Source organism: Staurois parvus, unplaced genomic scaffold (genome assembly GCF_062004578.1).
Source record: "Staurois parvus isolate SC_StPar_1 unplaced genomic scaffold, SC_StPar_1.0 ptg000199l, whole genome shotgun sequence".
NCBI classification, from domain to species: Eukaryota; Metazoa; Chordata; class Amphibia; order Anura; family Ranidae; genus Staurois; species Staurois parvus.
In genome coordinates this window covers 913977-938749 of record NW_028317995.1, presented here as the reverse complement: position 1 = coordinate 938749, position 24773 = coordinate 913977, and the positions used below count along the sequence as shown (strand labels likewise).

General features: G+C 43.4%; 2 protein-coding genes across 8 annotated transcripts in view; one reads left to right on the top strand and one right to left on the bottom strand.

The window, feature by feature from the left end:
- LOC149461496 (dehydrogenase/reductase SDR family member 4-like) overlaps positions 1-9117 on the bottom strand; it is a 35232-nt gene extending 26115 nt beyond the window's left edge. Inside the window, exons 1-3 of one of the 4 annotated variants that reach the window (XM_089678174.1) lie at positions 9014-9108; positions 6529-6697; positions 1178-1340 (exon numbers count right to left, since the gene is read on the bottom strand). In XM_089678174.1, coding sequence (XP_089534300.1) covers positions 1178-1340; positions 6529-6613 — 248 coding nt within the window. In that variant the 5' untranslated portion in view covers positions 6614-6697; positions 9014-9108. Of the gene's footprint in view, positions 1-1177; positions 1341-6528; positions 6698-9013 lie in introns of those variants that run through there. The other 3 variants (XM_089678175.1, XM_089678173.1, XM_089678176.1) reach the window with 3 other exon arrangements.
- A 50-nt stretch (positions 9118-9167) lies between these two features.
- Positions 9168-24773, top strand: part of AP1G2 (adaptor related protein complex 1 subunit gamma 2) — a 76199-nt gene continuing 60593 nt past the window's right edge. Inside the window, exon 1 of one of the 4 annotated variants that reach the window (XM_089678169.1) lies at positions 9168-9311. In XM_089678169.1, the coding sequence (XP_089534295.1) occupies positions 9208-9311 (104 nt within the window). In that variant the 5' untranslated portion in view covers positions 9168-9207. Of the gene's footprint in view, positions 9312-13701; positions 13948-24632; positions 24737-24773 lie in introns of those variants that run through there. The other 3 variants (XM_089678171.1, XM_089678172.1, XM_089678170.1) reach the window with 3 other exon arrangements.

Below are 24773 nucleotides of genomic sequence, written 5' to 3'. Positions count from 1 at the left end.
CCACAGTGGAAGTTGGACAAGCCTGCATGAAATATTACATAACCTTATTACTGTCCTTTTTGTTTAATCATCAGAGCACTTGTGGGTTTATCCACAGCTGCAAGGAGATCAGTGAACAATAATACAGATGGGGTGGAAAGCTGGGGGAAGGCAGCCATGGCGAATATTAATATTTAGAGTTGTGAGGAGTAATTGGGTGGCTCTGCAGCTGTCCATCATTTTTCCCAGCTAGAGTAGAGGCCATAAAATAAAAATAAAATCCATTGCAGCCCTGAGCTTGTTTTAACCCTTTGATTACCCTGCCATAAAACATATGTCACTTATCACTTTAGAGATGGAACAACTATGACATATGCAATACATCTTTGGCAGTCAAAAGCTTAATAGCAGGTATTTACAACATGCTGTCTTACCAAGTATAGCTCTCTGAATCTAAAGCCTTATGAACCTGAAGACAGCATTTTACCATTATAAACATTCCCTTACTTGCACATGGCATATAAACACTTACTGTATATGTGTAATTCAAATATCTTCCATTAAAACTTTGATTCAAGCTTTCTATGAAGAACATAGCATTTTATTTTCCACTGAATAAAGAAAATCTACAAATAATGGTGGGGTAATCCAATCAGAGTATGTTCATGATATGTAGGAGTTTTCCAGCAGTGAACTTCTATTTTGTTTTACTACAGGAAACTATTTCATCCATATCTATGAGTCCTGTTCACATGCTTGCCCTGTACCTGTGTGACAAGCTGTACAAGTGTTTTTAAACAGAGCAAGAAAGGGTTAGGACTTCTGCTTGGTTTCCATTGGTGTATGTGACTCTAATGGGGGGATTTTGCCTGATTTGTTTGATCCCTGTGACAACAGAAAATGACAAGAGAAGAACACAGGCCACTGGAAAAGGATGCAGTTGACATTAATGAAAAGTTGCCAGAATTTGTATCCTTTCCATACTCAAATATAAATGTGTTTTTGTTACTGAGTGCCCATTGGAAAACGTTCCCCTTGCTTTTTATTTCAGTGAAGAAAAACAGTTTGGTGTAGTGCCTTAGCTCTTGTGCTACATAGATTTAAGTGGCAAACAGAGCAAATGACAATAGATACACACAAGAACAATAATGACAAAGGGAAATCAGCTATAAAGAAGCAATACATAGGCCTGAATTACCCATCTGTTGATGCTGTTACCAGAGCCACTTTGCCTTGAAGTTTTGGAGGGGTCTGCACCCCCCTTACACTCTGCATTATGCAGGATCCTCCACCACGAGGTGACACGGACAGCAAACGGTGTAAGGACAGGCGAAGCATTGAGCAGGAAGGTGGACTCTGCACTTGACACATGCACAGAAAAAGAGGAGGGAAAAATGAGATAAAAGTTCAAAGCACAATGGTATATGCACACAAGTGTCTGTCTCATTAAAGAGAGAACAATACGGATCTCTAGTCATGGACTACAAGCATGAATACTAGATAAACATACAGAGTTTTTGTTTTTTACACTTTATTATTAATAAACAGGGAGCTTCCCTTCCTGAAGGAAGGCGTTGGGAATAAAGGGAGTATGTGCTGCTGGGGAGGTAAGCAATACTGTAAAGAAAGCCAGGTGCTCTGCCTTACATGAGCAAAGGACAGGATTGCTTTAACATATATTCATAGATAGGCAGTTTTTGTGCCAGCATGATACTGGCTAGAGATATGCAGAATGTCGGTGTGTGCAGGATACCAAAGTGCTCTCTACTTTACAGAATCTTGAACTCTATTTTGCAGCCTCTGTCCGGGATCAGATTAAATGCTGGCAGAGGGACACAGGTGCAGGCTGATACACAGAAAATACTTCTGGGTATCAGAGGGAGAGGAATGCAGCCTCCATGCAGTGCTCAAAAGCACTATTTCTAGAGTGAAACATGTGACTATGTATTCCTATGGAATTCTTTACACCTGTTGCAGGTCCGATGCGTTTTTCCAAGTCCTCCTTCCTACATTTTTGGTGCGGTAGAAAACCTGCACAAAAAACGTACCTCCCAATTAAAATCAATGCAAAAACGCATCCAAAAGATACACTTTTTGCATATTTTGGTGCGGTTTTTGAGTCACGTCCTTTAAAAAAGCACCGCAAATGTGGTAAAAAACACATATGCTTTTTTTGCCACAGATCAGTGTGAAAGTATTCTAAGTGGTGGATTTTTAAAGAGTGCCTTACTAGACCACAGGAGATATAAGTGATGCCACCAATGCTGGGAGTGGCGTTATTTTTGCAGCCATCCACTGACCAACTAGGGATGAGCTCCTCTGTATTCAGATCCTAGTCCAAACCCACCTGTCAGGAAGCTATCACCGGTACTGGGCCAAAGATCTGCAACAAGGGTGTATACATGTGGCTGCAAGGTAGGGAATGCCATGGGTGCTTATGATTGGATCAGTACAGTGACCACTTCCTGGCAGGCTCACTTATGAGTTGGGACTAGGGTCCAAACATGCCTGAGCTCATCCCTACTGACCACTAATGCTGAGAAGAAGGTGGGTTATTTTTACAACCAGACACTGACCACCAATATTTCTAATCATAGACTTTATGGTCTCACCAGTTCCTGATTGCCAAGTAGGGACAAGCTCAGGTGTGTTTGGATCCTAGTCTGAACTCATCAGGAATCTGTCACATGTATGGGCCAATGATGAGTGGCTGAGGAATCTCTGCCTTGCAGCCCCATTTATACAAGCAGCTGTGGGGTGGGAAATACCTCAGCCACAGGTGATTGGCCCATACAGGTAAAAACTTCCTCCTGGTGGGCTTGATTTCTACTCTGAACATGTCCAAGCTCATCATTATTGCTAAGTAGTTACTGACTGTTTTATGATGTTCTTCAACTTGTTTGCACCGACAGTATGTATACAGTGGGGAAAACAATATATGATCCCCAGCAGATTTTCTAGGTTTGCCCACTTACAAAGAGAAGAAGGGTCTATAATTTTTATCACAGGTGTATTTTAAATGATAGAGACAAAATATAAACCAAAAATCCAGAAAAAACACATGATATAAATTGAGTTACAGTTCTTTGAGTAAAATAAGTATTTGATCCCCTACCAACCAACACTAATTCTGGCTCCTACAGACTGGCTGTGTGCTCACGTGGTACACAGATTAGTCCTGTCAATTTAAGAAAGTGCTCCTAATGACAACTCGTTATGTGTATAAAAGACACATGTCCACAGAATCTCTTTCTTGGGCACCACCATGGGTAAGACCAAAGAGCTGTCAAAGAACGTCAGGGACAAGATTATAGCACTGCACAAGGCTGGAATGGGCTACAGGACCATCAGCAAGAAGCTTGGTGAGAAGGAGACAACTGTTGGTGTTATTATTCATAAATGGAAGAAATACAAAATAACCATCAATTGCCCTCAGCCTGGAGCTCCATGCAAGTTTTTGCCTCATTAGGTAAGGATGATCATGTGAAAAGTGAGAGATAAAAAGAGAACTACACAAGAGGAGCTTGTGAATGATCTCAAAGGCAGTTGGGACCACAGTCACCAAACAAACCATTGGTAAGACAATACGTCACCATGGATTGAAATCCTGCAGTTCCTGCAAGGTTCCTCTCTTCAAGAAGCCACATGTACAGGCCCATCTGAAGTTTGCCAATGAACATCTAAATGATTCAGAGAAGGATTGTGCTGTGGTCAGAGGAGACCAAAATTGAGCTCTTTGCCATTAACTCAACTCACTATGTTTGGAGGAAGAAAAATGCTCACTATGACCCTAAGAACACCATCCCTACAGTCAAGCACAGAGGTGGAAATATTATGTTTTGGGGCTGTTTTTCTGCTAAAGGTACAGGCCGACTTTGCCACATTGAGGGGCCAATGGACAGGGCCATGTCTTGTAAAATCTTGGATGAGAACCTTCTTCCCTCAGCCAGAACACTGAAGATGGGTGTTCCAGCATGACAATGACCCAAAACATACTGCCAGGGCAACAAAGGAGTGGCTCAAGAAGAAGCACATTAAGGCCATGGAGTGGCTTAGCCAGTCTCCAGACTTTAATCCTATAGAAAATTTATGGAGGGAGCTAAAACTTTGAGTTGAAAAACAAAACCTTGCGAGCTGCTATACCAAATATAATATAAAATATGAATGGATCGCCCACACCATACACACACCCATACAATTGTGTCAATATATTTAAAATACCAAATGAAAAAACCGCCACTTATAAAAAACACCAAAATGTCAGCAGCATATCCCACCCAAAATAAATTTTGGCAACAATAATCCTAAATAAAAAGGTATGCGCTAATAACAAACTTATACAAAGATGTATATCATCATCCAAAAAACATTAGTGTTTTAAATAAATAATTATAGTGTCCAAACATAAATTAGTGTCCAAAAATATATATATATATCTTCAGTGACTTGAATTAATTTGTGAAAAATCCAACACCAAAGGAGATTAAATGAACTCACCAGAGCTAATGGCTGGTCAGATTCTAAACCAGCAACAGCGCTTGTGCTCTGGGAGCAATGAACCCGATGTCCAAATAGATATGGTGATGTTTCAGATACTTCCAGATAATAATCACAGACAAACAACTTTGCAGCCCAAGCTCTTATGATGAACTTCTCCACTCTTTCTCATACCTCCATGAGAGCATGCAGTACACTCAGGGACAAAAAAGAGAACATAATGGTGCAATAAGGTGTCCAACAGACACCAGCTTCAATCGCAAAAAAAGGGGGGTTGAGATACAGTTAACGCTCACCGCGGATCTCTCCCATACAGCACAGAACAGCAAGGCTCTCTAACGTCCACATCGAGTAGGCTACGCCCAACCGGTTTCGTCACACCGACGTCATCAAGGGGCGGTACCCCCCTTATAGTAATATATTTAAAATACCAATGCAGTGCCGCACTCCACTATATGCAAAACAATCAAACAAATATGAAGCAAATCAAGTCAAAATAAAAAAATCTTTTAACAAACATTCAAGTGTCCACACAAAGTCCCTGGTTATCTGTAGCCACTATACTGTAAATATGCGGTGCTCCTCAATCCACTTCTTGTGATATACTCAAACCAACATATTGTGTACATCTATCAGTTTTGCCCTCACCTGGCATTTGGACTGTGATGAGATGAGATTACTATCCAATGGGTCTGGGACCCATTGGAGAGCTCTCCTGGGACACGAAGGAAGATCTCTGGCCTGCCTTGATGCTTGGCATCTAATCTGATGAAGGAGGACAACTAGAGCAGTGAAGGAGACCCAGCCCCATTGGAAAGTAATCTCATTTCATCACAGTCCAAAATAAAGGGACACATGCTTTATATGACCTCACTTAACGGTTTAGTCGTATAAACCAGGTGAGGGCAAAATTTGTGGAGGTACACAATATGTTGGTTTAAGTATATCACAAGAGGTGAATTGAGGAGCACCGCATATTTACAGCATAGTGGCTACAGATAACCACGGACTTTGTGTGGACGCTTGAATATTTCTTCAAAGACTTTTTTATTTTTATTTTATATTTATTTTTATTTGATTTGCTTTATATTTGTTCGATTGTTTTGCATATAGTAGAGCGCTGCATTGGTATTTTAAAACTTTGATTTGCCAAGCGACAGCTAAGAAACCTTAAGGATTTAGAGAAAATCTGTAAAGAAGAGTGGATTAAAATCCTGAGATATGTGCAAACCTGGTAACCAACTACAAGAAATGTCTTACCTCTGTGCTTGCCAACAAGGGTTTCTCCACCAAGTATTAAGACATGTTTTGCTTGGGGATCAAATACTTATTTTGCTCACTGAACTGCAACTCAATTTATAACATTTGTATCGTGTTTTTTCTGGATTTTTGGTTGATATTCTGTCTCTATCATTTAAAATACACCTATGATAAAAATTATAGACCCTTCATTTCTTTGTAAGCGGGCAAACGTACAAAATCTGCAGGGGATCACATAATTATTTTCCCCACTATATATGCGACCTCTTGGCGGGTGGGCCTTGATATCAAGAGGTCGCATATATGCATACCAAAATGTAAACAAAGTTATGCCAAGAGTGAGCACCCTGCGCACTCCTAGAACAGTTACTGGTACTTACTGGAAAGGCATCGCCCTACTTGCGATCGGGAGCTTTCCGATCATGTGACCACTGTAACAGCAAATCACATGGGTCAAATGATCATAAACCCCACCCCCGCCTCCTGGCATCAGAAACCCCTTAAAGGGCCAGGAAACACCAGCATTAAGGGGTTAAGATTAGCCGAAAACATATGTGATAGAATAGTTTAAATTTTTTAAAAACATGAGTATGCCGAGCGATGTACATGTCTGTTGGACACTCTCTGGTGGCATAGCAATTTCAACCTATTAGGAGGAAATAAAAAAATCAGGTGCACCACTATTCTGGCATTAAAGTGGAAGAAAAAGTGAAACATAACTAACTGTAAGCCTACTCTCAGTCACATTCTAAGCCTAATCTAGCCCTGTAAAGATTAAAAATAAATACTTACCTGTTCTGCAACCGCTCCGGTCCAATCTTTGTGCAGGAGACAGACGACAGTGGCTGGGAAATGCCTGGGAAATAACGTCACCCATAGAGTCACTATGGGGCCTTCGTTGTCGGCTGCCTCTCCTACACACTGAAGCTGCTGTTGACAGCTCAGTGTGGGACCGGACCAGCTGCAGAAAAAGGAAGTATAGCGATTATTTTCTTTACACTGCTAGATAGATTAGGCTTAGAATGTGGCAAAGAGTAGGCTCAGAGTTAGTTAGGTTATGTCTTTACTTCCACTTGAACCCCTCATGTTAAAGCGTTGAGAATCTGTGATACTTTTGGTTCTGACAGTGAGCACCAAATTCAGGTAGTTCCAAAATGTGCTACTTTTACCCAGCGATGCAATGAATGCACCAAATTCAAAATAAAATACCGACTCTTTCAATCTTATGAAAGCGGAACGAATTAAAAAGATTCTAAAGGCTCAAGGTTTTTTACCTTCATGCATTCAATGCAGGAAGGTAAAAAACCTTCTGTGTGTATCAGCCCCCAATTCCCCCCCAACACTTACCTGAGCCCCCTTTCAAATCCAGCAATGTCCATGAGAGCCTCAGTTCTCCAGGGACTCTGACTCCTGATTGGCTGAAGAAGCAGCGTGAGCCAATGGATCAATCACAGCCAGTGAGCAAATCAGGAGAGGAAGGAGGTGGGTTCAAGCCATGGCTCTGCATGTGAATAGACATGCAGAGCCAGAGCTTGGGAGCACGTGTGCTCGGGTGCCCCTATAGCGGGCTGCTTGCAGTGGAGGGCACCTGACAAGAGGGAGGGGCCAGGAATGCCAGTTGGGAACCCGAGAAGGATTGGGGTTGCTCTGTACTGGTAAGTATAACATGTTTGTTCTTTTTTTCTAAAAAAAAAAGTAAAAAAATACTTTACTATCACCTTAAGACCAACTCTCTTTTGGTGTACACGGAGAGAAACTGGCGTGGACAGATTTAGCACAAGTGCCTCATGTGCATTCTATAAATGCACCAAATTCAAGTACAACTTCTAGACTGGTACGTGAATTTGGCGCATGCTATACCACTTTTTGGACTTTTGCGAGGCACTTTTGCAAAATCTGTCTGCACCAGTTTTTATTAGTTCCAGGGAACGTGTGTGCTTTTTGAGTGAGTCGGCGCAAGTAGTGTGGGATTTAATAAAAATAAACAATCGTACTCACCTAGGTAGATGCAGGATTGGTCTGATGCTGCATCTGTCTCCCCCCACCTCTAAGCTGAGAATGAAGTGATCAAAGACCTCTGATTGCCTTAGTTCTCAGTCTTCAGTGAGCAGAGAGCCGGTTTCAGCTCTGTCCCTCCAGTGCTTACTGGAGGACTGGGCTGAGGAGGGAGTGGATGCTGCTTAGCCAGCTGCCAGTCTAGGCATTTGGGTGGATCCTGACATTAAAGTCAGGATCCCTCCAGACTCTGGAATGCCTCATTGACCTGGGTCACAGGAGTGCAGAATTAAGGGCACTCCTATGGTCCACAGAAGTATGGCTAAAAGAGATGTGACCCTTCTTCTCCTTTACCCAGGCCCCTTTAACACGAGTGAACCGATGGGGTCTGCCTGTCCATTTTTCAGGCGGACCCGATCGGTCCATCCATAGACTTCTATGGATTGGCAGGTGATAGTCCGCTAACACCTGCTGGCATCCGATGCACCAAAAACAGACGGATGGGGATCTGATCCCCATCTGTCCAGCGAATCAGATCGGATGACAATTGGGCGGAAACAGGCAGTCCATTTCCATCCAACCGTCCCATTGAAATCAGCGTGCAGTGTCTGCTCTGCGGCAGCAGAGACCTGTCATCCGCCTGCTCAGCGGGCATCAGCAGAGAGATCTCCCGCTGTGCAGGCGGATCATGCTCAAAGGGGCCTTAGACCTTCCCCCTGCACAATTTGGTCATACCCACCATTTGGGGTCAGGGGTGAGTACCCCCCATCCCACTACATAGTATGCACCCTTCCAACACTCCCTGATTCCTTTGTCTGTGGGTATCCCGATGAAAGTTTCTGGTATGGAAGGGACACATTTGCAGATTTTTTTTTAGGTGGGAGGGCAGTGAACAGAGTAATGACAAGGTGCAGGGATGGTACTAAGTATGGGGTGTACCTAATGTACAGCAGGGGGATTTCCTTTAATACAAGAGAAATACAATACTTTATCTATTCACAATGTAAACAATATGTGACCAAATGACATTGGACAATACCACACAGCCTTCTATAAATGTGACCAGGAAGTGGGTGTAGAGAGCAATCCGCCTGTAGTCAGCCCAGTGCAGGATGAAGGACCCTTTAGCCAGGATAACATGCTCTGCTATTAGCAGACAGGCTCCTTCCGGGTCTGTAGAAGCACCATACATGCCAGGCCTGCCAGCACTGCTATTTAATGCCACCTGTATACCCCGAACTCTTCAGAAGCGCGCTGCCTCCCATCAAGTGTAAGAACACACCTTGTATTACAGGAGAGCTCTGCACTGCGTCCTCAGGCTGCCCCTCTCTGGCTCTATTCCCTGTGCGGGGATAGACAGCCGACGCCTGTTCAGCACATTCTGCCAAGTAGGTCGCCCTCTGCTGTCTGTTTTCTAGCACTACCGCCCCGACATTTGCAGTGTCCAACACCCGAGGAAAAAAGGGAAGGTCGACTATGAAGCCTGCCATTGCAACAAACAAAGCTCCCAAATATCCCTGGCTTGCAGCACCTGTGAAAAGCAATCAGCGGCGGATTGATTTTCGGAGGGTTGTTGACAGGTGCCTGGGAGGGGATGTGTTTCTTTACTGTCATTTTAAACCCTAAAAAGGCTGAACTACTGCGCTACAACCACACAGAGGACACTTGCCGTGCTGCCCTGTATACTTAAATGGCTGACGTTTGGTAGCATGTGATATACGCAGGGGTAGACTGACAACTCATGGGGCCCCTGGGCAATAGGGGATCATGGGGCCCCTGTGTCCTTGCCCAAACTCAGAAAAGCCTATGAAAAAGGTACCAGGGGCATCTCATGGGGCCCCCTACTGACCCCGAGCCCTCGGGCAGTGCCCGAGTTTCCAAATGGTCAATCCACCCCTGGATATACGGTTTAATCTTTGCAACATATCAAACCGGCATGTGTACAGCCCAAAAAGCAGCAGCATGTCCATCAGGTTGGGGTGTAAAACCAAGGCTCATCCACCTGCTTTTACCACCCACGGGCTTTCCGTGTAAAGCGACTGTCACTCTTTTGGAACCAAATCGTTCTGTGCCTCTTTTTGGTGTGATCTTGACTAATATAAATACACAATTTTTGGTTCCCTCCTCTTTATTGCCCCTTCCCCTGCCCTACTCACCCCACCTCCAACTGTACCAAAAAGAAAAGAAAACAACCCTGCTGGGACCGAGGCATTTTAAAAAATAATAATCATGTTATCCTTACCTGCTCTGTTCACACCAATGTTTTTAGTGCTTTTTGCAGAAATGCACTACAGTCCATTTCACATAACTTTGTATGGGACATGTTCACATCTATTTATTTATTTCAGCTACTTATATAGCTCTGTCAATTTACGCAGCACTTTACATATATATTGTACATTCACATCAGTCCCTAACCCTCAAGGGATGTACAATCTAAGGTCCCTAACGTATATAGCGCTGTCAATTTACGCAGCGCTTTACATATGTATTGTACATTCACATCAGTCCCTAACCCTCAAGGGGCGTACAATCTAAGGTCCCTAACGTATATAGTGCTGTCAATTTATGCAGCGCTTTACATATACTGTATATTGTACATTCACATCAGTCCCTCAAGGGGCGTACAATCTAAGGTCCCTAACTTATATAGTGCTGTTAATTTACACAGCGCTTTACATAGTGAGGAACAGAAGTATTTGAACACCCTGTGATTTTGCAAGTTCTCCCACTTAGAAATCATGGAGGGGTCTGAAATTCACATTTTAGGTGCATTCCCACTCTGAGAGACAGAATTTAAAAAAAAATTCAGGAAATCACATTGTATGATTTTTAAAGAATTTATTTGTCTTGCACTGCTGAACATAAGTATTTGAACACCTAAGAAACAGCAAGAATTCTGGCTCTCAAAGACCTATTACTGTGCCTTTAAAAAGTCCACCTCTACTCCACTCAATCTAACTTAGTAGCACCTGTCTGAGCTCTTTAAAGACACCTGTCCACCCCACAGTCAGTCAGACGCCAACTACTACCATGGGCAAGACCAAAGAGCTGTCAAAAGACACCAGAGACAAAATTGTGGACCTCCACAAGGCTGGAAAGGGCTACAGGGCAATTGCCAAGCGGCTTGGTGAAAATAGATCAACTGTTGGAGCAATTGTTAGGAAATGGAAGAGGCTAAAGACGACTGTCAGTCTCCCTCGGACTGGGACTCCATGCAAGATCTCACCTCGTGGGGTATCATTGATGATAAGAAAGGTGAGGAATCAGCCCAGAACTACAAGGGAGGAGCTGGTCAATGACATGAAGAGAGCTGGGACCACAGTTTCAAAGATCACTGTCGGTAGAACACTACACCGTCATGGTTTTAAATCATGCATTGCACGGAAGGTTCCCCTGCTCAAGTCATCACATGTCCAGGCCCGTCTGAAGTTTGCCAATGACCATGTGGATGATCCAGAGGAGGCATGAGAGAAAGTCATGTGGTCAGATGAGACCAAAGTAGAACTTTTTGGTCTAAACTTCACTCGTCGTGTTTGGAGGAAAAAGAAGGATGAGTTGCATCACAAGAACACCATCCCTACTGTGAAGCATGGGGGTGGTAACATCATGCTTTGGGGGTGCTTTTCTGCGAAGGGGACAGGACGACTGCACTGTGTTAAGGATAGGATGAATGGGGCCATTTATTGTGAGATTTTGAGCAACAATCTCCTTCCCTCAGTCAGAGCATTGAAGATGGGTTGTGGCTGGGTCTTCCAACATGACAACGACCCGAAGCACACAGCCAGGATAACCAAGGAGTGGCTCCGTAAAAAGCATATTAAGGTTCTGGAGTGGCCTAGCCAGTCTCCAGACCTAAATCCAATAGAACATCTTTAGAGGGAGCTGAAACTCCGTGTTGCTCAGCGACAGCCCCGAAACCTGACAGATCTAGAGGAGATCTGTGTGGAGGAGTGAGCCAAAATCCCTGTTGCAGTGTGTGCAAACCTGGTCAAGAACTACAGGAAACGTTTGATCTCTGTAATTGCAAACAAAGGCTTCTGTACCAAATATTAACACTGATTTTCTCAGGTGTTCAAATACTTATGTTCAGCAGTGCAAGACAAATAAATTCTTTACAAATCATACAATGTGATTTCTTGATTTTTTTTTTTTTTATTCTGTCTCTCAAAGTGGGAATGCACCTACAATGTGAATTTCAGACCCCTCCATGATTTCTAAGTGGGAGAACTTGCAAAATCGCAGGGTGTTCAAATACTTCTGTTCCTCACTGTATATATCTTGTACATTCACATCAGTCCCTAACCCTCAAGGGGCGTACAATCTAAGGTCCCTAACTCACATTCATACATACACATACTAGGGCCAATTTAGACAGGAGCCAATTAACCTACCAGCATGTCTTTGGAGTGTGGGAGGAAACTGGAGTACCAGATGAAACCCACGCAGGCACAGAGAGAACATACAAACTCCAGGCAGGTGGTGCCATGGTTGGGATTCGAACCAATGACCCTAGTACTGGCAGGCAGAAGTGCTAAATAGCCACTGTGCTGCACATCTATGCTTTTTTGAGCTGCTGCATTTTTGGAAAGGGTCAGGGACTTTTTTAAAAGCAAAAAAAAGCGCTTTTGGTACAATAGAGTTTAATGGGGACGCTGCTGAAATGCATGGTAGTGCATTTTTGCTGAATTTTCCGCATTTTGCATTTTTATTCTAACCAGCAACAACAAAAATTCTGCTTTAACAAAAAAAAAAAAAAAAACTAAAATGTGGTAAAACACATAAAAATGCATCAAAAACACATGTAGAAAAATGCAAAACAAACTGCAAAAAGCACCGGAGAAAGCATCAAATGCAAAATGCATACATGCGAACCAAGCCTAATGGTTTTCACAGAGCAGCCCCGATCCTCCTCTTTTCAGGTCCACCGCTAGTATTCTTGGCCCCACCCTCCTGAAAAGTGCCCCCAAAGCATGCAGCTTGCTATGTGGCACCCAAGCAGGCTCACTCGTGAGCTGCTGCTCTGCAAGTCCATTCACACACAGAGCCGTGGCTCGGCCCCACCCCACCCTGCCCTCTCTTCCATTGGCTCACTGGCTGTGATTAAAAACAGCAGGAGCCAATGACTCCCACTGCTGTCTAAGGCAAGGAGAGAGAATCCATGGAGAGCCAATTCTCTCGTGCACTTCCCTGGATAGCGATGGGGCACAGGTAAGTATTAGGTGGGGGCTGGGGGGAAGGAGCTGCATACAGAAGGTTTTTGTAATGCCCCCCAGTGTAGATAGATTTTTGTGTATAGATATTGGCTAGCCTGGGTGTGAGTCAGCAAGGTTGCCTTAGGTTTGGGCTGGAGGGCTCTACAGGTCAGTCTTCTGGTACCTTCCCCTGTTTTGGAGACTTGAAGACGTTTCTAGAAGCCAGTAGGCGGGGGTGAGTAGGAGCTGATCTGCATACTTAGGGGAATCAGCCAATCTCCAGGCAGGAGACCTGACATGGTGGCTAAGTCAGCCCTTAAATATGAGAGAATCTGTTCAGCAGGGGAGTTGGGTGGGAGATGGAGTGAGGAAATGTTGCTGGCATGGAGGTTGGGAGGGTGCCCCAGAGGGGGATTTACGTACAGGCTGGGAGCTGGAAAGAGGGACCTCCCCTGTTCTGTTGGGGAAGCACAGCCTGCTGGCAAGAGAAAAAAACAAGCCCAGCGTAAGGCCTGAAAGCAGCTTCACCCTTTAAAGCTACAGAAATAGGACAGTGTGAGTTCTTCTACACCCCCTGGGCCTACAAGGAAGAGGGCAATCAGGTGCAATACCCAACTAGTTCTTCTTGGGACAGTATACTTATATATCTTGGAATCCCTTGTCCTGGGATACTCTTCACGACAGCCAGGTGGATGTGAGATTTTCATTTGGGGTCTGAAGAAGGTTCATTTAAAGGGGACTAAGTGCTCCTAGAAAACAATGTGTGCTGATCGAATTTTTCTGCTTTTTGTACATAAGAAGTTTGTCATCCAAGTTGTTCCAGTTCCATTGGGCATCCCATATACCCTAGAACCCATCCAAGTTGTTAACCCTCAACAAAACAACAAGAACAAGCTCATGGACTGATTAATGACTTTGGATGCAAGTGTGAAAATGCGTATTGCCTGGCTGTGCAGAAAAATAGGGGGACCCAAAACCAGCAGCTCTCAGGAGGATATCGCTACACATAGAATGCATGAAGGTAAAAAAACTTGAATCTGTACAACCACTTTATGTCTCCCAAGCCATATTGAGCGTTACTGTGACTTTTTCATTATGGCTACAGAGTTTCCCTTTAGGTTTTTACCACTAATGTGCCCATTTATATCAGTTGACGGGATTGAAGGTGATTGTTTAACCTTTTGGTGCACCCTTCTAGTGTAGAATGCTGGATAAATTGAGTTTTGGGCTCTTTCTGCAATTGAGGGAGCAGTGATTGTTGGTCTGGTCTGTTCAGGGTTTCACAGGATGGGAGTTTAATTGCTTTGCCCTGCCACTAGAAGAAGTTTCTAGAGCTTATGCAGGGAGAATCAAAATAACCAGCCTGAATATTGATCAGTGCCTAGCCCATACCTGGGAAGTTGTGCCCAGAGGGTGGCTGGGAAGCTGATAGATAAACTGGAACTTTGGAGAGATTGTATTTTCCCCAGAGGAGAGAGTTTCAAGTATCAGGGGGCTATTGCCCCTGAGGCAGCCTGTGGACTGTGTTGCTGTTCAGTGAGGTTTCCGCGGTGGTAGAGAAGGGACCTGGAAGTGATGTGGAACAGACTACAGGACTTCACCAAACAGAACTGGTCTAGATAAGGACTGTCCAACTGTATATGTCCAGAGGAAGCTGGAAGGTGGCAGCTGTCCTGGGGACTTGTGAGTAATGACCCTGAATGGATTCCTGGTGACTGTGTGCTTTTGGGATACAAGTGCCAGCCAGAGGTAGCATGGACCAAGTCTGCTCTCATAGGGTCTCAGATACTGGCCATTCCCTGTCCTCAGCAGTGTCCTGGACTGTGAGCTTAGAGACGAGTGCCCCCTGTACTGTGAAGTGTTTCTGAGTTTGCACTGGGTACCAATAGCTATGCTGTGGTGCAGGGTAACCAGATGCCAAAGAGACTTGCTTCATGGTTCCCAGCTGTGGGTTGTTACACTTTCCAATATTCACAGTTGCTCAGGGAGAAGTCTGTCCTCTAATTGCTAAGTACTAATTGTTTTGGAGTACCCCCAACCCTCTTTTGTTATCAGCAATAAATCACAAAGAAACCATCTCTAGACTGTTTATTGAAGCCGGAATGAATGGCCTGTTACTTGGGTGGCTCCTGGGCTCTACACTGTTTGTCAGAGAACCAGTTAAAACCAGTGGCCCCTACCAGGGTAGCACTACACATTAAACACTGTCAAGATGCATGATATCTTTATATTGGTTAATCTGGATCTCACGTTATAGTTCTAAATAATATGTAAAATAAAATGGCTTTTTTAACCAACAAAGGTATTAGTTTACACTAATCCTTTCATCCAACCCCTATATGGGGATGTCTCCAGGCAACAAAACTTGTATCCAAGAAGTAAAAGAGGGTCCCATGGTATATAGCCTGAAGGGGATGTGTAAAGGACTGTCGAGAGAGTATGCTATTTCCTTTCATGGGCCCAGTGCCCATAATATGCTGCTAAGTCAAGGTCACTACTCCTGGGTCCAGGCAGGAATGGGCTAAAGAATGGGTGAGCTGCCCCTTCTACACAACATTACCACCGCATTTTTTGTTTTTCAGTGTCTCACTGTCATAGTCATTATTTTAGTAACTGTTGATTGTGCTAGAAGATCCATTATTTTTTATTTGCTTTAAAGGGAAGGATGGTCAGCATTAGGTTTAGGTACTCCTTCACCTCTCTGGCCCATGCCTCTGTCACCTGTTCTACACTATATCCTACTATGACCATGACAAAATTAAAAATAGAAGCAGGCAATGTGGAGTGCAGTAGTAAAGATGGTTGCAGTGCCACACCGATCCCAAGGAAGACATCTAAAGAGAGTGTTGGAGAAGCAACCACTGCTGGCTTGAGCTCTACATTAGGCACACTCTAGACCAGGGTTTCTCAATCAGGCTTCTATGGAACCTTAGGGTTCCTCCAGAGGTTGCTAAGGGTTCCTTGAGCAATGAGCATTTTTTGCTTCTCAGATAAGTTTCCACTGACAGCAGTGATCTTTTTAGCTATCTGTAAGAGGATAATTCTTCCCAATGACACAAGTGTAAAGACCATTCTTCCCACTGACCATCACACTGATGTACCATGAGTTGTAGATAGAGTAATTTTTAGCAGGGGTTCCCTGAGACCAGACAGTTATTTCAAGGGTTCCTCTGTGTTGAAAAGGTTGAGAAAGGCTGCTCTAGACCCTCTGGCAAACCACTCTGAATACCTTAATGGTGCAGGGGCTTCTTTGGAGCCTCAACAACCAATCAGGAACCAGGCCACAACAACTCCAAACACACGAGTCAAGACATGGACACTGTAAGCGCACCTAGTTTTCCTTCTAAGTCCTATAAAGACTGCTGCGATAAGGGAAACGGTCCTGAACCCACATTAAGGCCTCATTCACACCATATGTGCAGAAAGCTGATGGAAACTGACACGCAGAATTCACTTGCAGAGACATCAGTTTACATCAGTTTTCATGTGCGCTTCAATGAGTTTTATATATGTTGCAGGTGATACTAGTGTTGTAGTTTGAACAGGGCAAATAGAGAACAATTGATTTTGTTGTGCCCTTGCAGAATGCATGCAGAAAAACTGGCATCTGTGCACCATGATTTGAACAAGGCCTAATGGGCTGCTGTACCGTGCAGTGCTTTCCTGCAAAGTCTTACTCAGGTACAGGGAATCAGGGAAGTCATCTCTTTGTTATGACATGAAGGCTGAAGACACTGTACAGCCCCTAACAGCTGATATAAAAATTGTTCTACATAAATTGCTACCAGTTCCCTTACATCTGAAAACACAGAAACAAAACTAAGAAGCAGTCACATAAACCAGGCTTCTGGTACACTAAGGTGATATAGTATCCCTTGAGAATGAGCAATAATACATGCATTTTACTCCTACACGTACTGTAGATATACAATTACTAGGCACCCTAATAGCCTCTCTTTCAAATAGTATTATGTCCACTGAGAGTAACTAGAATTCAGGATGAAGAAGCAAATCAGTGATCTTATTATGCTTGTGGTTTTTTTTATCTTGTATCTGTATATTGTATTTTCTGGTCCTTATTATAGAGTCCTCCATATCAGGCATGTCGCACTTAGGTTCAAGGATGGGCCATAAAGGTGGTCACATATTCTTCCATGGCCACACTCAACAGTATCAACAGTAATTGAAAATGTTTAAATACAGACTTTCGCTTATGCAAATTTACTGGCCAGCTGTAATTTCTTTGGCTCAAAGGCATCAAGAAGTACCTTTTTAACACGTTAATTGTGTAGCACCTTTGTTAAATCACATTCACTGCACATTACCCTCTTAAGATCAAACTTACTGTTAAACACCTCCATTAGATCAAATTCACTGCCTTGCTGGATCCAGGGGCATATTTACCACAAGGCAAACAAGACACTTTCCTGGGGCGGCATTTTTCAAGGGGGCAGCATCTCCCTCCAGAAGAAGGGATGAAAGAAGGGACGGACATGTGCACTGTGGGATCCGGGAGAGACTGCTTGATGGTGTATGTAGAGCCTTACTCTTGTTCCCAGGGATGTACAGAGCTGTGAAGATGAGTGTCTCTCTATCACTGGGGGGGGGTAGTGGAAGGCTCTTCCGGGTGGGGGGCAGGGGTGTTGTTGGTCAATGTCGGGCTCTCTCCGCAGGAGGGGGAAGGGGGGGTTGTGTTGGTCAGTGTCCATGAGAGCAGACAATGTTTGTGTTGCCTAGGGCAGCACAAAACCTAAATACAACACTGGCTGCACCCTCTTTAGGTCAAATTTACTGCACAGAACCCTCTTTAGCTCAAACTGATGCCACAACACCTTCTTTGGCTCAAATTCACTGGCTGTGCTTACCACTATTATTTTTCTTGCCCACCCAACCATCTTTTCTACACAAGTAATAGAATAGTAAGAGGATTAGAATCTTTCACAGTTCAAAAAGAGGATTATTAGTTATATTTTTTTACAGCCATGGCAGCTGTTGTATGCGCAATCATGTAGTGTCAACTGCAAATAGCTTCACTGCACATGCCAGGGCCACTGTTAGGATGCCAGCCGTCTACTACCTCTTATTACTGCCTGTAACCTGTCCCACTGGCTAATGATAGGTGGCGGGTTGGTGCAACACTTATTATTATTTTATACAGGATTTATATAGCGCCAACAGTTTGCTCAGCACTTTACAATATAAGGGGAGACAATACAGGAACAATACAGTTCAATACAAGAGGGAAAGGACTTGAGACAGAAAGGAACTACATTGTGCCCAACTGCTTTTCAACACCATCTACCTGTTTACAGCCACTGAAAATCCCTGAGCTATATCTCTTCTAGTACTTTCGCTGTAAAATAATATAGTCTGGGTTTGAGAGGGATGTACTTTATATAATATTTATGATTTTCAGTTAGCTGACTTTTCCAATACAGGCAGTATCAGGGCACCATGTCTCATAAGTACAGCGACCAAGTAAAGAAAAATACTAGGTACATAAAGGTTACACTCCAAAGAAACACTGTAAAGGAAGAATGTAAAAAATTAGTAACCTCTGGACAATGTCTGGAGTAAATGTAGGTGAGACAAGTTGCTGACATCAGCAACTCAAAATTGTGTTCAATTTACTTATCACTGATAATTGTAGTACAAGGGTTGTACTAAATGAAAAACAGGACAGGACTAAGGAGAGGTTATTAAGCCCAGGAATAGGGCTTGAGAGGGGGTGTTTACTGGATTATAATTAGGTGAGCCGGAAGAAGAGGTGAAGAGAGGGTATGAGGAAGAGGAAGAGAACACGCCAGACAGGAGGATGGCCACCATCAACCACTACAAAATATTAGCAGAGAGGGGACAGACAATAGAGTTGAAGTTGAGTAGGACTGAAGACATGAGAAAATGTAGTCGGGATGAGAGGTGTGAGTGTACGGGCACATGTGCATCTGCAAGAGACCAAATTCAGTCCTTGAGGAATTGCCTAAATTCTTCTGTGAAAAGGTGCCTGTGACAGGAGTCACTTTGGGTGGGGAGCCCATGGAACCCAGCTCACTTTAGAGAGGTTAGGAGACCCCTGTCTCAGCTCTCCATATCCCTATTATATGTAAGTCACACTGTGCCTGTTAGGGGTACAGGGTGATCTGTCCTAACATTGTGTAGACATGTCTAGGAGATAGGTGGGGTGGGGGTTGTGGATTGTTTGGTATTATGTGGTTGCATCCCATTGTTCTATTGTGTGTCTGGTTTGGGAGCAAACTATTATGGGATGTATGTGTTTATGTGTAATAGCTTAGTGGGGGGGGGTCTCCAGCAGCCCTCCCTCCTGATGGGACTGTCTGCTGGTGTGAAGTTTGAATACCTGTGTGTCTCTTGTTACTAAATGTAGATCCCCCCGCCCTGTGTCATTATGCAGGGAGGGGGGATTGCCCCGAGTGTATATATCTTGTATCTGTGTTCAAATAAAGTAGTCTACCTCCTGGTTTACTTCAAGACTGGTGTCATCTAGTCTTGTATGGTCTGCTGTGGTGTCTGTTGTCGGTGACAGGAAACGGAAGTATCCAAACACAGTCGGGGGTTGGTTCCATTACAGTTGCCTTATCCAATAAAACCAAGTCTTTTGGAACTTGGATCCTATATATTTCGGCGAGCTGGTAGTGGGGATCTACTTTTAATAGTTCATTTTTTTAAGTATTTTGGTTTAATAGTGCCCATTGCATATTATTTTACAGAATCAGAACAATAAGCATTACATGTTATATTACTGTATGCCACTGGTTTGTAAAGGGAAAGTAGCTATAGGAAAAAGACATAAAAGGGGTTAAAAGAACAATTATAAAAGGAAAAATGTATGGAAATTATTTGAAAGCTTGATAATCATTTTGCAAGAACCAGAAACTCAGCTAAATAAATAATACCTTTGAAGTGGAACATTGGAGTGAGGTAAAGAAGTAAGAAAATAACACAGATAAATGGATAGGCTCATTTTTGGACTTTTCGAGCCATGAACACAAACCTTCCAAAATGTTTCAAAGCAATTTCTTTCTTTCTATGCATAGGAGTATTTGAAAAGGGAAAGGGGCTGTATGTAATAATACAAAACACAGGGTGGCAGCTAGGCGCGAGTCAAAGTTCCTTTCAATAGCAATGCATTTACTTTTCAATCTACCAAACCAAACAGCAGCTGAGCTGGGTAGCAACGGAAATGAAGGCATAGCTGTAATAAACCATGTTTCCTCTCCAAGAGGATTCAGATAAAGAGTCATGTTTAGCGTCAACGGAAAAAAGCACAAGCGAATTTCCACTTTTTACTACAGTTCTTGGATTGCACGATGCACACAACCTTTGTGCTGCATAGGTAGAGGTTGCCTCAATATGATTGCATTGTAGCAAGCCTCAGCTTGACTGTGATGTTGAAAAGACTATCTTTCCCCATTTCTGACGTTAAAGATAAAATCATGTCCATTATGTCAAAAGAAAAAATGCTAAGAAGTCTTAAATATACCCACAAATATCTAACCATATTTTGGAACTCAGTTCTATCAGCCTTTTCTATTGTCGGCTGTTTGACAGCTGGTAGGTTTTTATCTTCTTCACTAAAAGTAGCCAGAGGCAAAATAGGACACTGATGTTTGACTTTTTGTGCCGTACTTTGATTCTGGCTTAATGGTTTCATTAACAAGCAACAGAACCACTGCCACATTGGAAACATGCTGATATATTGTTAAAGGTAACTTCTGAATGACTGAAAGGTCCTTGGGCCTTCAGGGACTATCAGTGTATATTCTACAAAAGGCAGAGAAGTATTGACAATTTAGTTTATATTGAGACTGCAGGCCGTGCAGTACTAATTTAAAGATGAACTCCATGCAGATGCAAAATACATACAATAATGCAGTTGTTTATTCATTGATAAATCATTTCAATGTATTTTTTCAATGCAACTAGTTTAAGAAACTAAACATGGTTTGATGTCAGCCTTTTTTTTAATACCCTATACCAGTGGTCTCCAAACTGCGGCCAAGGGGCTGGATGCAGTCCTTCCCTTGCTTTTATGCAGCCCTTGTGGCATTATTCCATCCACTGACACCAACAGTTGGAATTGGACTTGTCTCTGCCCATGACACCAACAACAGAGCACAATTCCTCCCACAAACATCAACAATGTGGTACAATGCCTTTCAATGACACCAACGATGCGGCACAATTCCTCCCAACGATGGGGCACAATTCCTCTCAATGACACCAAGAATGGGGCACAATTCCTCTCAATGACACCAACGATGGGGCACAATTCCTCCTAATGATCGTCCACAGTTCCTCGCAATGACACCAGTGATGGGGCACAAATCCTCTCAATGACATCAACGATGGGGCACAATACCTCTCAGTGACACCAACAATGGGGCACAATTTCTCTCAATGACACCCAACGATGTGGCACACTTCCTCCCAATGACACCAATGATGGTGCACAATTCCTCTGAACAATCGGGCACAATTCCTCTCAATGACACCAACGATGGGCACAATTCCTCTCAATGAGTCCAACAATGGGGCACAATTCATCCCAATGATATCAACAATGGGGAACAATTCTTCCCAACGGCACCAGCAATGGGGCACTTTTCCTCTCAATGACACCAACGATGGGGCACAATTTCTCCTAATGACTCCAACAATGGGGCACAATTCACCTCAATTACACCAACGATGGGGCACAATTCCTTTCAATGACACCAACGATGGGGCACAATTCCTTTCAATGACACCAACGAAGGGGCAAAATTCCTCTCAATGACACCTATGATGGGGCATAATTCCTCCCATTGACACCAATGATGGGACACAATTCCTCTCAATGACACCAAGGATGGGGCACAATTCCTCTCAATGACTCCAATGGTGGGGCACAATTCCTCCCACTGACACCAACAACTGGGTATATGTTCTTTCACTGACAGCAATGAAGGGGCAAAATTCCTCCTAATGACACCAACGATGTGGCAGTATTCCAGCACTGACACCAATGATAGAGCATTGTTTAGTCCCACTTACACCAAGACAATTTCTACTCCCACTGGCCTCAGTCCAGCGCTCCTGCAGTCTGAAGTACAGTATACTGGTCCCTTGTTTGGAAAGTTTGGAGACCCCTGCCCTATATGGCAGCATCCAGGCTGAGTGGGCGGTGGGGTAAGGAATGGGAGTCAAGTGTGTTGCATGCAAATATGCTAACAAGGAACAAGCTGACAGGTGGAGAGAGCAGAGTGAGCAGATAGATGACATCATCAGTTTGCTGCTGCTCCTGCACTATACAGTTATAGTCTGGGGATAGAAAGATGGCACCACTGTAGCCTATTAGTTTAGGGAAGTTGTTCAAAACTGCCACCTTTGTTTACTTTTATCTGGCCCTTGGGGCACTATTCCTCCAACTGATATGAGACCATATTCCTCCCACTCACACTAAATATGAGGCACCATTCCTTCCACTAACACCAACATTGGGGTATAATTCTTCCCACTGGTATAAACTATAGAAGACTATTACTTCCAATAGCACTAAAGATGGGGCACTTTTCCTCCCACTGATACTATTGATAAGGCACTATTCCTGACACTAATGGTGGAGCACCAATCCTCCCACTGATACCAATATTTTTCTTTAACTAACACCAATGTTGGGAAATCATTCCTTCCACTGACACCAACGTTGGGGCACTATTCCTCCCACTGATACCAACAATAGGGCACTCTTCCTTCCACTGACACCAATGTTGGGGCAATATTCCTCCCACTGATACCAACAATAGGGCACTATTCCTTCCACTGACACCAGTGTTGGGAAACTATTCCTCTCAATGACACCAACAATGGGACACAATTCCTCCCAATGACACTAACGATGGGGCACAATTCCTCCCAATGATCGGGCACAGTTCCTCGCAATGACACCAATGATGGGGCACAAATCCTTCCAATGACACCAAAGATGGGGCACAATTCCTCTCAATGACACCAACAATGGTGCACAATTCGTCCCACTGATACCAACAATAGGGCACTATTCCTTTCACTGACACCAATGTTGGGGCACTATTCCTCCCACTGATACCAACAATGGGGCACTATTCCTTCCACTGACACCAATGTTGGGGCACTATTCCTCCCACTGATACCAATGATGGGGCACTATTCCTTCCACTGACACCAATGTTGGGGCACTATTCCTCCCACTGATACCAATGTTGGGGCACTATTCCTCCCACTGATACCAATGTTGGGGCACTATTCCTCCCACTGATACCAACAATAGGGCACTATTCCTTCCACTGACTCCAACAATAAAGTACTATCTCTGCTGCATTTTCCACTCCTACTGGTCACAGTCTGCCCCCCCCCCCCCACACCCAAAGTCTCAAGACCAGTATATTGGCCCTTTGTTTAGAAAGTTTGGAGACCCCTGGTTTAGGGCCTCATTCAGATTAGCACTAACACCCGTACTACATGCAGGCTGTGTTTGTTCTGGCATCTGCATTTGCCCCAAGCTGCAAGCAGACAACCTATAAGTGGATGCAGACACAGCCACATCTCAAAATGTGATAGTTGTACAGGAGCGGCCGCACTGCCCTTAATGCACACCCTTTGCATTTGGAGCTATGCAGCCACTCCTGTCAAATTTTGACATGCGGACGCTGCATCTGCATTCACTTCTTTAGGCTGTCTGTCTGCATGCAGCTTGGGATAGATGCAGATGCCAAAACAAACACAGGCTGCACACAGTACAGGTGCCGGCACCCGTCTGAATGAGGCCTAATAGAGAACATATTGCCATTCTCCTAGCTGTAGTGATTCCTCCTGCGCTAAATGACTGAACTCTACAAACAAAGCTAACACCCAAACCCTTTACCTTAAAAGAATAATGTCATATATTGTGTACCATATGGTGCAGCACGACAAAGCTAAATAAATAATTATTATATATAATTATATTAAATAAATAAATATATATTAACAATAATGGTGAAACTAAAGGAGATCCTACTGGGATCTATATAAAGTGCAAAATGTACTTTGATTCACTTTGTGCACACGTTTGCTGTGAGTAATTTATCCCATTTTTGGGATTGGGTATTTATTGTTTGTCACTTGGCAATAGGACCTGAATTTGTGACCCATTGGGTTTTTTTGCACCATTTTGCACACATTTTGGACTTTATATAGATCCCAGTAGGATCTCCTTTAGTGTCACCATTATAGTTAATATTATTATTATTATTATACAGTATTTATATAGTGTCGATTGAACAAAAAAAAAGGAAACACTTTGGCAATGTAAAACAGCTCCCTTTTGTGTATTATATATATATATATATATATATATATATATATATATATATTTGCCTGGAGTTTAGCTTTTTTAAAAAAAAAACATAAAATAGCAGTGTCACTTATGTGAAAAATTATACATTTGGGAGCATAGCTATTATATTGCAATATCAGTGTTCACTTTGAACAAACTGAATAGCAGTTTTTTTTTAAATGAGAAAAGAAAATCTGCATTAAATAAGTGTACATTTGTGGTTTGTGGCAGGCAGTTGTCAGGTCCTGGCGGTGGAGCAGGAAATCCAGCTCTACAGGTCTCGCCTTGGAGGGCAGTGTGAGCACAGAGCTGTAGGCTCAGGTGTCACACTATTTTTCAGGAAGTAAGGGGCTGGCAGAAAGTGATCCAGGTGAGAAGCAGGAAGGTAAGAAGCACCGACTCACAGTAAACGATATTCATACAGAGAAAGTAATCAGAATTGGCAGAACAGAACGTAAGAGATAAAAACTTTTTTTTTTTAAAGTATGACT